Source organism: Sus scrofa, chromosome 3, assembly GCF_054392235.1.
Source record: "Sus scrofa isolate SSC_HxYL_T2T_F1_AM1 chromosome 3, Sscrofa_HxYL_maternal_Yorkshire_Landrace_v2.0, whole genome shotgun sequence".
Lineage (NCBI taxonomy): Eukaryota > Metazoa > Chordata > Mammalia > Artiodactyla > Suidae > Sus > Sus scrofa.
Genome location: NC_139385.1, coordinates 6,828,238 through 6,842,936, shown reverse-complemented (window position 1 = coordinate 6,842,936; position 14,699 = coordinate 6,828,238). Strand labels below are relative to the sequence as shown.

Below are 14,699 nucleotides of genomic sequence, written 5' to 3'. Positions count from 1 at the left end.
AAATGTCTCTACAACGGACAACCCTCCCCTGAATCTGTGATCAGGGAACAAGCAGCGCTGGGGAAACAGCAATAAAAGCCAAGGCTTAAGACCCCACTGCTTTGAGGAAACGACTGGCAGGTATGTCTCGGCCCATGTGGAAGGTCAGGGCGAACATGAGTGCACCAAGTCTATATACACGTCTAGAGGTCACAGGCGACACTGTCAAGGGCCCTGTTGTGATCAGAGAGGCGCCGTTCCCTCCCATCAACCTTAGGACTTGGGGACCTTCTCTGTCCTGAGGCTGCACATCTGAGGTCTGGGCCCAAGGGACAAACAACTGAAAAAAATATGTTTGTATGTCACCGACTCCAGCCCTAGGCCCTGTGATTTCATCAGAGCCCCTGGAGAGCATCTCCTGGGACCACCCCCTTCTTTTCTTATTAAAGTATAGTTGATTTACAATATTGTGCCAATTTCTGCTGTACAGCAAAGTGACACAGTCATACATTTTTCTTCTCATATGATCTTCCATCAGGTTCTATGCCAAGAGATTGAATATAGTTCCCTGTGCTGTACAATAGAAGCTCATTGCTCATCCATTCTAAGCATAATAGATGGTACATACTAACCCCAAACTCCCAGTCCATCCCACTCCCCTCCAACCCCTGGTAACCACAAGTCTTTTGTCCATGTCTGTGTGTCTGTTCTGTAGATAGGTTCATTTGTGCCCTATTTTAGATTTCACATGTAAGTGCTACCATATGGTATTTGCCTTTCTCTTTCTGACTAACTTTCCTTAGTATGAGAATCTCTAGTTGCATCCATGTTGCTGCAAGTGGCATTATTTCATTCTTTGTTTATGGCTGAGTAGTATTCCATTATTATATATGTACCACATCTTCTTAACCCAGTCATCTATCAATGGACATTTAGGTTGTTTCCATGTCTTGGCTATTGTGGATAGTGTTGCAATGAACATAGGGGTGCATGTATCTTTTTGAATTACAGTTTCGTCCAGATATACATCCAGGAGTGGGATTACCAGATCATGTGGTAGTTCTAGATTGACTATTCTGAGTAACCTCCATACTGTTTTCAACAGAGGTTGTACCAATTTAGATTCCCACCAGCAGTGTGGGAGGTTACCCTTTTCTTCCCTCCCTCTCTAGCACTTGGTATTTGTAGACTTACTAATCATGGCCATTCTGATGGGTATGAGGTGATAGTACCATGTTGTCATTTTGATGGGCATTTCTCTAATAATTAGTGATGTTGAGCATTTTTCAAGTACGGATATTGGCCATCCGTATGAAGGACCAACCCCTTCTGACACAAAGGATCCTTTCAATTGTGTCCATGTGCCAAGTCCACACAGTGCTGGGCAGAGATTTCATGTCAGTGTTGGGGCTCATCTAAGACAGTCCCCAGCTCATGTTCACCACATGCCAGGATAGAGGGTCCTGCTCTGCATCCCTCACATACTCAGGGCCCACAGCATCCTGACTGCACCCTCTAAGGCCTCCAGAGGCCCCCACCTTCCACATGCTTTAGAGCCACAGGCAAGAAGGACTATGTAACTCTGCCGGAGGACATGGCTGAAGTCAGCTGAGTGGCATTCAACCTGGCAAAGGGGCAGATTCTGAGATGAGTTCCAACATGGGTAAACCTTGAGGTCCTTGCATCAAGGAAAATAAGCCAGTCACAAAAAAACAACAAATACTGTAAGATCCCACTGACATGAGGTACCTGGAAGAGTCCAATATATAAAGACAGAAATTCATGTAAGAAAGTCCTAACCCCAGTGTCAATGTATTTGGAGGGAGGGCCTTAAGGAGATAAGCTTAGATGAGGCCATGAGGGTAGGATCTAAGCCCATAGGACTGGTGACTTAGGAGAAGAGGAGGAGACAGCAGAGCTCTCTCTCCCTGCACCTGCACAGAGGAAAGCCTATGTGAGTCCACAGCAAGAAGGCGGCCATCCGCAAGCCAAGGGAAGAGGTCTGAAACCTAAGTAGTCCAGAGGGGCCAGAAAATAAACTTCTTTTTAAACCACTCTGTCTCTGGCACTTTGTGATGGCAGCCTGAGCTGACTAATTCACCTCCTATGGGCACTTTGCATGTTAGGATGCCCTTATGGAAAGTCTCTTTCCAAGATGAAATGAAAGGGGTCTGAATTCTCTCTTCATTGCTTAAAAATTTCCATTTAAATCTGGGAAGTAACAAACTATGGACAAGCAAGGCGAAATCCCCCAGGGGAAGGCGGTCCAGCAATTCTCATGTCTCATGGTGTGTCCTCACTTTCCAGCTGGTTGACTTATGTGCCTAAAGTCCCTGAAGAACGAGGTCATCTGGATCTCTGGGCTTGAGCACTGGTTCCCTGGACACCTGTCCTGGAGCCCAGACACATGGAAGGGCTGCTTGGGGGTGCTCTAGTCCACAGCCCCTGCCGAGCTCCAGCCATGGAGTGTGCCATCTTGGACATCCAGCCCAACTAGCCTGGGGATGACACAGCCTCAGCACTGTCTGATGGCAACCCTGTGATAAAGCTCCTAAAAGAACTACCTAGCCCAAACTTTCCTCTATTCCTGACTCATTAAATAATGTGATAGATCTAAACAGACAGTTCTCCAAAGAAGACATACAGATGGCCAAAAAACACATGAAAAGATGTTCAGCATCACTCATTATTAGAGAGATGCAAATCAAAACCTCTATGAGGTAACACCTTACACCAGCCAGAATGGCCATCATCAAAAAGTCTACAAACAATGGGTGCTGGCGAGGGTGTGGAGAAAAAGGAACACTAGTACACTGTTGGTGGGATTGTAAATTGGTGAAACCACTGTGGAAAACAGTTTGGAGATTCCTCAGAAAACTAAAAATGGAATTACCATTTGATTCAGCAATCCCACTCCTGGGCATCTATCCAGAGAAAACCATGACTCGAAAAGACACATGTACTCCGATGTTCATTGCAGCAGTATTTACAATAGCAAGACATGGAAACAACCTCAATGTCCATTGACAGAGGAGTGGATCAAGAAGACGTGATACATATACACAATGGAATATTACCCAGCCATTAAAAGGAACAAAATACCAGCATTTTTAGCAACATGGATGGACCTAGAAATTATCATGCTAAGTGAAGTCAACCATACAATGAGACACCAACATCAACTGCTTTCACTGACATGTGGAATCTGAAAAAAAGGACAGACGGAACTTCGTTGCAGAACAGATGCTGACTCACAAACATTGAGAAACTTATGGTTTCCTCAGGAGACAGTTTGGGGGGTAGGGGGATGTGCTTGGGCTGTGGGATGGAAATCTTGTGAAATTAGATTGTTATAATCATTATACAACTACAGATGTGATAAATTCGCTTGAGTAATAAAAAAAAGAAAAAAGAAAAATAAATAATTTAAAACATTCTCCCCCCCCCCCAAAAAAAGAAGAAAAGAAAATGTTTGTGATAAGCTGTTACGTTTGGGCTTCATTTGTTAAGCAGCAACAGGTAACTGGAACGACCACCTAAAGAGACCCTCAACTGCATGGCCAAGGGAACTTTGGGAGAACTGCATGGGATAGAGGAAGTAATAAACCCCTAAGTTACTGTGAATCATTGGAGGCAGCAGTGGAGTTGTGGATCAGCTCAAAGGAAAGAGTACCAGAGTTTCCTTGTGGCACAGTGGGTTAAGGATCCAGCATTGTCACTGCTGTGGTTCTGCTGACAGCTGACCTGGGAACTTCTGCATGCTGTAAGTTCAGCCAAAAACCCAAAAACAAACAGAAAAACAAAAAAAAAAGGAAAGAGTTCTGAGGTCTTAGCAGGGGTGGCCCTTGGAATCACATGGCTCAGAAGAGAAGGGAAAAGGTGGATAATGACTTAATTGAGTATCTGCATCCTTTTCTGTAGGGCACCACTGCGGCTTTGGGTGGTGCAGCCAGCTTTCGAGGGTAGCCCTTTGAGCTCTCCTGGCATTCACACCTTGTGGGGTCTCCTTCCCCATGGTTAGGGCTGAGCTGTGAAGCAGCTGGAATATTCTGGAAGCTCAACATCCTACTCTACCTGAAGATGAGACGATTCAGTTCTTTCCTGTGTCCTACTGGAACATCCCTGAGGAGTGGACAGTGATGACCCTTTATCATCTTCATGAATCTGGGTTGGCAGGGCTCAGCTGGGAAGCTCTTTACCTGGAGTCTCTCCCGGTGGCAGATGGGCTGGTGCTGCGGTCTGCAGAAAAACTTTAACCAAAGAAGAAGGTGGATCAGATAAGTGAGAAAATGCAGAAGCAAAACGTAAGCCATGAAACAGGACAACACATTAATAGCTAAGTCAGTACGCCAAGTCGAGGAATTTTAGCTCCTTCCCAAGGGCTATATAGATCATATTCCAAGCCACATCCTGTGAGCTGTCTTGAAGACAGTGAAACCCCCACCAGGTGGAAGAAGTTAACAGCATGATGACCACACTGTAGCCATGACATAAGCTGCCACAATTCTGAGAACTGGCCTCAAAAAAATGGGAAAAAAAACCAACCTTGGAACTGAAGATTAACTGTACTCAAAACAATCAAGATGACCCTGAGCACATCACAACATGACCAGTTTCAAGCTGTCAGAGTTAACTGTGCTGTTTTGCATGTAGTCCCCTCCTTTTGCCTATACCCCCTGAAATGCCCCTGTAAAAGCTCTTGTCCACTGATTCCCCACTGGTTCCAGTGGGGAAGCTGGCTTTTGGACCCAAGTCCCTCCCCCCCGCTTCCTGTCTCCAAAATAAAGCCAACTTTCCTTTCCGCCAACCTTGCCTTTTTTATTGCCTTTAGAGCAGCAAACAGCTGGACCTCAACTTTCAGGAACACACGTTCTCTGTTACTGGGAGTGTTGGCTGCTGCTAATTAAAGGCTGCCCCATTCTCTGGAGAACCTCCCTGGGCCAAGGTAAAGCCGCTTCACGTGTGAGATTGTGCCTCTTGGGGGATGATGGGGCACAAAAGGCTGCGTGCTGCCTCAAATTGGGATCCACTCTGGATCACAATTCTGGCTCAGGCTCCACAGAGGCCACATCTTCTCCCAGCTTTTCATCCCACCCTACCTGGCCCCCTTCCCTCCCTTCTCCTGCGAGCCCTCTCTCAGGAAACTCTTTCAGTCAGAACCCCTGTCTCAGGCTCTGCTTTTGGGGAACCTGGCCTAAGACAGTGACTAAACCTGAGTTAAATTACACTCAATGGAATTCATCCAAGGTCCTGAAATTCAGCACAATTCTGTGGGCCAAGATAAGCAACAAAGAGGGTGGGGGAAGCGTGCCCTCATTTGCCCACATCCACCGATTGGTCCAGATGGTGCTGGGAGTTGAAACCCAGGAGCTCTGGCTTCAGATGCACCCCCCATCTCTCAGTCACAGGGTGGTGCTGCTTCCTCACGCTAGAATAATACAAAGTCTAAGGTGTGTGTGGGGGGGGGGTTGCTATGCCAGGCAGAAGGTACCACCCTCAACAATCAAACTTAGTAGAGTCTCTTCAAAGAACTAGTCTCCTGACCCCTCTGGGACTAAGCTGCCCACCTGTTATTTCCTACCCCCTGCATCATCCACATTGGGCTGCACACCACAGTCCTCCACGCTTTGTAACTGCCCAGCTATGAGACCAGAGAAACATCCTGGAGACGGCAACACAGACATCAAAGTGTATGGGGTAAGGAATCTTACAGGTCTGAAGCACAGTCCTGGAGAAACGTGTACCACAGACGGCAGCCATCTTCTACTCCAGGGAAAAGAGGCCGTCCTTACAGGGGAAGTGATGTCAGCTTGGCTCAGTTGCCAGGAAAACCAGCTATGGCCTGACCTTTATGCCCCATGGGTTAAGGACCATCCTTGGGGCAGGTGTTTGCCTTTGACGAACTAGCAGGTGAAGCCATTCTGGTCTAAGGTAAGAACCATTGGCTAGCTGGGGTGGGGGTGGGATGGGGAGTGCACTTAGGCTGACTAAGCACAGAGCACTAACTCAGCTCCCAATTCATGGATTAAGGATCTTGGATAGTCACATGATTAGGTGTAGGTGAAGCTGGGACTGGCCAAGCAGGATCTGGACAATGAGCAAGAGAAGCACCATCTAGAGGGGTCCCAACAAACAACCCACAAAGGCATTCTGGTGCATGAGCACAACAGGACCTCCTTGTCGGGGAGTTAAGGCTGACACATTGCTGTCCTCCAACCTCAGAGACCCCAGTTCCCACCTGTCCCAACAGTGTCTTTAGAGCGGGAGGACCCAATCCATGTGCTATGTAGATGTCTCTCTCTGCAGTCTCCATCATCTGGGATGTTTTCAATCTGTCTTTGCCTACAAGACGTGGATGCTTTTGTAGATTATGAACCAGGGGCATGTCAGGAGTGGAGTATTCCTCAGTTTGCGTTTGTCCGTCTTCTGTCAGGATTTCTTTTGGATGTGCCTCCTTGGCTGGAATAACACAGATGAAGTGGGTTTTGCTCCCTGTGTCCTATCAGGTGACATGAGCTCAATTCATCCTCTTTCTGACAACGCTTTCTGACCCCTTGATTGAAGGGGTTTGCCAGGTTTCTCCTGTGAAGCTACCCCTTCCCTCTGTAATTAATGGGTCTTTTGAGCAGCACAATTGTGAAGCAATGTAGGTATCCTCTTCAATTTATGATGTATCCATGTATTTATGTATCTCTATATGTACACATATTTCCCTATTTTCTTGAATGGCTTATCATACCTTACTACCTTTATTTAGTGTGATGCTCAAATTGTCCCTTATTTCTATGGAGGCCCCTCAGGCTGGCTTCTGTGTCTTTTGGACACATCCCTCTCACTGTTCACATTTCTTTGCTTTCTAATCCAGGATGGGAGTTCCTGTCATGGCGCGGTGGAAACGAATCCAACTAGGAACCATGACGTTGCAGGTTCAATCCCTGGCCTCACTCAGTGGGTTAAGGATCCAGCATTGCTGTGAGCTATGGTGTAGGTCAGAGACGTGGCTTGGATCTGGTGTTGCTGTGGCTGTGATGTAGGCTGGCAGCTGTAGCTCTGATTTGACCCCTAGCCTGGGAACCTCCATATACTGTGGGTGCAACCCTAAAAAGACAAAAATACCCCAAGATGTTCCAGGGTCATCATGTACTTCAGAGCCCTGGAACCAGCCAATTCTGTAAGGAACCCTAGTTCCTTTCCATGGAAAATTATACTCCTTTTTTTTTTTGGCTGTACCCATGGCATGCAGAGGTTCCTGGGCCAGGGCTCAAACTTGCACCACAGCAGCAATCCAAGCCACTGCAGTGATGTTGGATCATTAACTTGCTGTGCCACAAGGGAAGGCCCAAAATATTATTTCTGAGCCAAGATCTGGTGTGTTCACTTCCACTAGGGTGTCACACCCTACTGGTGCAGAGAACTAGGGAATAAAACACATTACAAACACACACACACACACACACACACACACAATCTACCTACCTACCTACTTACCTACCTGTCATCTATATCGATCCACCATCTGTCTATTTGTATCATCTAGCTACCATCTATCTATACATAAAAGCATGGACCTACACTGATACATTCAGTTCCAGTATCTGACGCCATAGGACTTATTTTGGTTTTCTCACTGAATCCATGACACCCTTCTCCAGTAGGGAGAAACCTGGATTCCTTTATCTTTCATATATTTACTTGATGAATCCCCCTTTACGGAGCCAATTCCCCAATCATCCCATTCCATTCATGGGTGACCTCCTCACCCTACTTGGGTTCTCCACACCCTATGTAGCCTCTGACTGCCTTCTCAGGCCACCCTTCTGTGTGGACACCCTTCTCACCTTGCCTGGGTTCCCACACCTGTGCCAGACTGCCATCCATGTGGGCACCCTCCCCTCCCTACTTGGTCTCTGACTTGGAGCCCCTTTGCTCCCTTCTCTGCCTTCTGCCCTGCAGTGTGTGGCTGCTCACCTTCCTTACCCTACCTATTGTCTTCAGGGCTGGATTGTCCAGGAAGCGGGGCTGAGGCACTGGAAGGAAAGGAGAGGGAAGGAGCAAGAAGAGCCCCGTGCAGCTTCTGATACCCATTGAAACTGACCAGTGTTTGTAGCCACTCTGTCCAATCAATTGACCAATCAGCCACCTTTTATTCCATATTCATTGTCTTCAGGCAGTTGGGAGTTGAGGATGGAATACAAAGAGGTATGAAGAAAACATCTTTGCTGCCTATCAGAAGTGTTAAGAGATGAGATGAAAAAACTAAATCAAAACTAATCATGTCCTGGGGGTTCCCATCTTAGCTCGGCGGTTAATGAACCCAGCTAGTATCCATGAGGACGCAGGTTCGATCCCTGGCCTTACTCAGTGGGTCAAGGCTCCGGCGTCGCCGTGAGCTGTGGTATAGGTTGCAGATGTGGTTCAGATCCTGCACTGCTGTGGCTGTGGTGTAGGCCAGTGGCTGCAGCTCCAATTCGACCCCTAGCCTGGGAACTTCCATATGCTGCAGGTGCGGTCCTAAAAAGACAAAAAAAAAAAAAAAAAGACAACACAAACTAATCATGTCTTAAGTGTCTCAGTTGAGGGTTACCAAAAAATATGTGCTCCCGTGATTGGTTTCTCAGGGCTATCTGAGATGCTGTCTCCCTGGCTTAAGTCCTAATCCCACCCCCCAAAACACTTAACTCTCAGGAAAAAAAAAAAATGTGCTCCAAAAGGGAGATTTCAACTATGAGTAAGCTTTCTAAGCAATGGGCAAAGTTACAGTGGATTAACTTTTATCTATTTAATATGTCAATTAGAGGTTTTGATAAAAGCCCCACCCAGGCAATGACCATGATGGTCAAAAGCATTTAGACTCTGACTCTCCCTGATGCAGTGAACACATTCCCCCTGATGTGCACAGAGGCATCAGATAATACTTTTGCAAAGAGGTGTTCACTGACTTTCTCAATATAACACTTAACTAAGCCTATTCAAAATAACACCTGGATAGACATGTCAATACTGCCGTCACCCCAACATTTTGGTTTTCATGAAAGTTTGTAGATAAAGTTAAATGTTCATTTTTTTTTTATTTGGTCTTTTTGCTATTTCTTTGGGCTGCTCCCTCGGCATATGGAGGTTCCCAGGCCAGGGGTCTAATCGGAGCTGTAGCCACCGGCCTACGCCAGAGCCACAGCAACGTGGGATCCGAGCCGCATCTGCAACCTACACCACAGCTCACAGCAACGCCGGATCATTAACCCACTGAGCAAGGCCAGGGACCGAACCCTCAACCTCATGGTTCCTAGTCGGATTTGTTAACCACTGTGCCACGACAGGAACTCCTATCACTGGGTCTTTATAAAGCCACAGACTTAGCCCTCCAGAGCTGAAGGACAATTCAAGGTTACAGATGACTCCAAACAGATCCTTTGGTTAATAGGACAAATTATTATTTGAAAAGATCACATTCTTATACATAGAGGGAGATACCCCTCAGTTTAAAAAAAATCCCAATAAGACATTATTTATGCATAAAATTAACTCTCTGACCTTTTGAAGGTTTGAAGGAGAAGTTCTGTAGGACTTTGACGAGAGCGAGTTTCATGTTCATGAGGGCAAACCTCATTCCAATGCAGTTGCGGGGTCCAGTCCCAAAAGGCAGGTAAGTGTAAGGATTCATGGTGTCCTTGTGCTTCTTACTGAACCTGGTTCCATAAAAGTAGATGAAACAGTTGAATGAAACATAAAAATCACAAGAGCTCCATGTTTGACGTTTTTACTTAAATCCTCTACCTGGACTGTAAGGGAGGTGGGGAGAGAAAGACAGACAGACAGGGGCACAAGGGTAAGAAAAGGGAAAACAGGGGGCAATAACAATTTAAATAATGGGAGGCATTTTTATCTGCTTCCGTCATCCATGAGCACCTGAGCAACATAAGTGTGCCCACATGTTTTGGGGGCTGGTCGTTCATCTGCGGTGGGTATGCTGCTGTGAGAAAGGGAAGCTCCAGGTCCTTCCCATCCCCCTCACCCTATGGGAACTTTCAGTCTCATTGAGATGAGATGAATGCTGTTTAAAAAAAAATTATCGCAGTTCCTGTCGTGGCGCAAGGGTTAACAAACCAGACTAGTATCCATGAGGACTCTGGTTCGATCCCTGGCTTTGCTCAGTGGGTTAAAGATGCAGCGTTGCCGTGAGCTGTGGTGTAGGTTGTAGACACGGCTTGGATCTGTGGCATAGGCCAGGGGCTACAGCTCCAATTTGACCCCTCACCTGGGAACCTCCAAATGCCATGGGTGCGGCCCTAAAAAGAAAAAAAAATAAAAAACAAAACTATCTCCAAACACTGAAATTAGGAGGTTGAGATGGCTGTTCATGCTCTGAAAGGCAAGTAGGAAACATGAGTGACTGAAGGCCATGTGGGGTCCTGTCTTCACCTCCACTTATGTTGGTCGTGCGCTCATGGGTGATGGAGGCAGATGAAATGCTGCCTATGATTTAAACTGTTATTTCACCCTGTTTTCCCTTCTTTTGCCTTGTGTCTCTGTCTGTCTGTCTTTCTCCCCCTGACCCCCAGAATGCTAAAGTCAGATTTACTTAAGTATGATTCTACATTATGCTGACATAATCACTGATTTCCTTTCCATCTGTTCCACTAGCCTATAAATTCCTCAATGGTTAGACCTATGTTTTATTCAAGTTTCACTTCTCAGTATTTGACTATATCAAGGAACACTGTGGATTTGGGGCAAGTGCTGATGGCATTGTGGTTATGTATATTTTGAACAGACCCTATTTTGTAGAACATCCTGCAATATTTACAGACCTTGTGACTTAACATATGTGGGAATTAAGAGAAGGGTAGCAGTGGCATGTGGATAGGGCAGTGTCATGGGTTGGTGGTGGCTGGGCAGGAAATGGGCACATACAGATACATTAAGAGTATTCCATAGACGTGTACAGACTTGTGCCTATTAAATATGCTTCTGTATATGTCAAATATACATGCACCTCTGTGTATGTCAAAAATTCTCCATGATAGGCATTTAAAAAAAATTGGATTTCTCACTGCCTGGCCCAGGCCCTGACACACAGAGAGGCACTTAATTTCTGCTTAGCAACTAAATGAATCAAAGTGGTTGCAGAAATCCTACTCTTGGGCATATATCCGGAGAAAACTCTACTTAAAAGAGACACATGCACCCGCATGTTCGTTGCAGCACTATTCACAATAGCCAGGACAAGGAAACAACCCAAATGTCCATCAACAGATGATTGGATTAGGAAGAGGTGGTATATATACACAATGGAATACTACTCAGCCATAAAAAAGAATGCCATAATGCCATTTGCAGCAACATGGATGGAACTACAGAATCTCATCCTGAGTGAAATGAGCCAGAAAGACAAAGACAAAGACCATATGATATCACTTATAACTGGAATCTAATATCCAGCACAAATGAACATCTCCTCAGAAAAGAAAATCATGGACTTGGAGAATAGACTTATGGCTGCCCGATGGGAGATGGAGGGGGTGGGAGGGATCGGGAGCTTGGGGTTATCAGATACAACTTGGGATAGATTTACAAGGAAATCCTGCTGAGTAGCATTGAGAACTATGTCTAGATACTCATATTGCAACAGAACAAAGGGTGGGGGAAAAAATGTATACATGTAAGGATAACTTTATTCCCTTGCTGTACAGTGGGGGAAAAAAAAAAAAGTGGTTGCAGAGCCATCTCTGGGTTTAGATTCATAAAGCTCCAGGAGGGGGAGCTGATGAACTTGGAGGTCCCCTGGCCCAGAAAACAGGGACTTGATCAACTCTGACTATTTCTTTCAACAGGGGCTACGTGCAGAGGTTATGTCAACATCAGGGGCACCATAGCTAACACGACAAAGTCCCTGCCATCAGGGAGCTTAGAGTCAGGGGCTACAGAAGTCTAAATCCCAGCTAATGCCCTAAAGAGGTCCCTCCAAATTGTGCTCATGACACACAAATAGGAAGCATCAACTCTCTACAGATTCCAAGCTGTGTCCAGGCCAGACCTTGGCTCTGAATTTTCAGAAGCGGATGCTCAGCCCCTCCAAGGAGGACATCTCAGACGTCTGAGAGCGAGGACTTCTCTGTGGAAGGTCAGCAAATACTGAGTAGAAGGAGCTGGCCCAGGACTGCAGTCACAGCCAGCACTGGGGCCTGGGTGCACTTCTGCCCTCAGTGAGGCTCCTTGAACCACAGGGATGAGGTCTCTCAGTCCCCAGGCTACATCTCACAATAATGCTGGAGGAAACGAAAGCCAAAATGTTTGCTTTGTTTTGTTTTGTTTTGTCTTTTTAGGGCTGCACCTGCAGCCTATGGAAGTGCCCAGGCTAAAGGTCAAATCAGAGCTGCAGCTGCCGGCATACACCATAGTCACAGCAATTCAGGATCTGAGATGTGTCTGTGACCTACACCGCAGCTCACAGATCCTTAACCCACCGAGCGAGGCCAGAGATTGAACCCACATCCTCGTGACTACTAGTCGGCTCGGTACTGCTGAGCCATGCTGGGAATTCCAGAAGCCAAGGTTTATTAAAGAAATGGAATGTGGGGATATTGGTGGTAAATGCAGACAGCTGCGGAAAACAGAGAGAAAATCTTAAAGAAAATAAAAATCTTACACACCTAAAAAAAGATAATGGTTAAGTAAACTATGGCATACACACATGCTTAGAATGTTGATTACTGCTAAAAGTGTGCAGTTCAAAATCAAACTGAATGCAATACCATCCCAAGTTTTAAAAATCTATAGGCATACAAAAATCTTTGTTAGCACATGCATCCCATTATTAATGAGGCCTATCTTAAGGTTGAGGGACATGGACGGGACATGATTTTGTTTTTCCTAGTCTACAGTTTGTAAAATTTTGACTCTAACAATGAGTCAAACTTTAAAAAAGAAACCCTCCAACAATAAAAAGATAGGCAAATAAATGATCGTACGATCGCAACTTATCTACAATAATTGAGTCCTCAGAATGTGCTCAGACCAGCCTGGATCAGGGTGGGTCCCCTTCCCTGGGGCATCACGGTCCCTCTGGGAAGGAACATCCCATGGACTTCCATGTCCTTCTTACAGACTCTTTCGAGTCTAGCAGCAAGTGGGATTAATCTGAGAATTTCATTCAACACCATGTCAAGGTATTCCATCTGTGCCAGGGCATCGTAGGTTGGAGGTGTCTGAAAGAAAAGAACAGATTCTGATAAAGTGAAATTTGGGGTCAACTTTCCATTCAATTTCTCTTGTACGATGGCGAGAACGCAGGATCCTAACCACCAGAATGCCAGGGAAGGTCACAGTCCTGGTGAAATGGGAGGCGCTCCAGAGAATAATGGAAACTGGTAAAGGACTTTAGCACTTAGATATCTTAATATCTGTCATGTCCTTTGACCCCTCAGGGGCCACCTGTGATGTATGGAGCTGTTATAACTGTGGGAGACCATTGCGATAATCCCCTAAAAAGAACGTGAAATCCCTATCGTGTAGTGTTTTTTTTCTTTCTTATGGGAAAAAAATGTGGCTAATAGACAATCATCTTTACACTTAAGTGAAAGATGCCAAGGTCATCATTTACTTTCAAGAGGGAGGCCACACGCCTGCACCAAGGAAAGAAAAGGTGTAAAAAGGGACACCCATTACTCAACACAGAACTTTTTACTTGAAAACTCCTGATGCTAATCCTTGTGCTTATACATACAAAATTTGAAAACACTATGTTATATAAAAACTCTAGGAGTTCCCGTCGTGGCTCAGTGGTTAACGCATCCGACTAGGAACCATGAGGTTGCAGGTTCAAGCCCTGGCCTTGCTCAGTGGGTTCAGGATCTGGCGTTGCCGTTAGCTGTGGTTTAGGTTGCAGACGTGGCTTGGATCTCGTGTTGCTGTGGCTCTGGTGTAGGCCGGTGACTACAGCTCCAATTCAACCCCTAGCCTGGGAATCTCCATGTGCCACGGGAGCGGCCCTAGAAAAGGCAAAAAGACAAAAAAAAGAAAAACCAAAACCAAAAAAACTCTAGAAGTAATTGGTGGGGGGGGGGGATGAGTTCCTCTCTACACCAAATACATGAAAGAAGGGTGAGATGGGTGCTACCAGAAAGAGAATTCAGTTCCAGGGAACATTACAAGAGGATCAGAGCCCCCTCTCCCCTCAGCCCCACCCTCTGTGTCTGGAACAGGCCCCTGTTGTTTCCTCAGGTTTGACCGTAAGGTCTGAAGGTCTAAACAGGCCACTCCAGCCCTAGAGGCCAGGTCTCCTCACCCCACCAAGAATTCTAGTTTGGGCAGAGAACTGGCGACAGGGAGGGTGACACGTGGCTGTCACATAGTGTTACAGTTAAGGGACAATACTGTAGAGGGTGACGAGGCTCAGGAGCCAACACCCTGGCTCCCAGCTTGGCGTCCTCATCACTAGGCACACGGCAGGTGCATGGAAGTGCTTCATCTCTTGGTAGCTCAGCTTTCTGAAATGCTACATGGACATAATCAGAGTTGACCCTTCCTAGGATTGTATGGCAGAGATAGTCTCTGCTCCCCAATATCCACATGGTCCCCCTCTTTCCCAGCCCATGTGAAGTTATGGGAAACCAGCTTTACCAATGGGCTGTGAACTGAGGCAATTACATTAGTTGGAGGACAAAAGATTTGAAAATCCAGTGAGCAGTGCTCGAGGTCCTTATTCCCCAGACAACAGGAAG

The 14,699-nt window shown here is 46.1% G+C and overlaps 1 protein-coding gene across 1 annotated transcript in view; it reads right to left on the bottom strand.

The window, feature by feature from the left end:
• Positions 1-14,699, bottom strand: part of LOC110259857 (cytochrome P450 3A29-like) — a 133,251-nt gene that overhangs the window by 72,704 nt on the left and 45,848 nt on the right. Inside the window, exons 13-16 of the mRNA XM_085016564.1 lie at positions 12,957-13,184; positions 9,511-9,665; positions 6,218-6,438; positions 4,054-4,229 (exon numbers count right to left, since the gene is read on the bottom strand). Of these exons, the coding sequence (XP_084872690.1) occupies positions 12,978-13,184 (207 nt within the window). The 3' untranslated portion in view covers positions 4,054-4,229; positions 6,218-6,438; positions 9,511-9,665; positions 12,957-12,977. The remainder of the gene's footprint in view (positions 1-4,053; positions 4,230-6,217; positions 6,439-9,510; positions 9,666-12,956; positions 13,185-14,699) is intronic.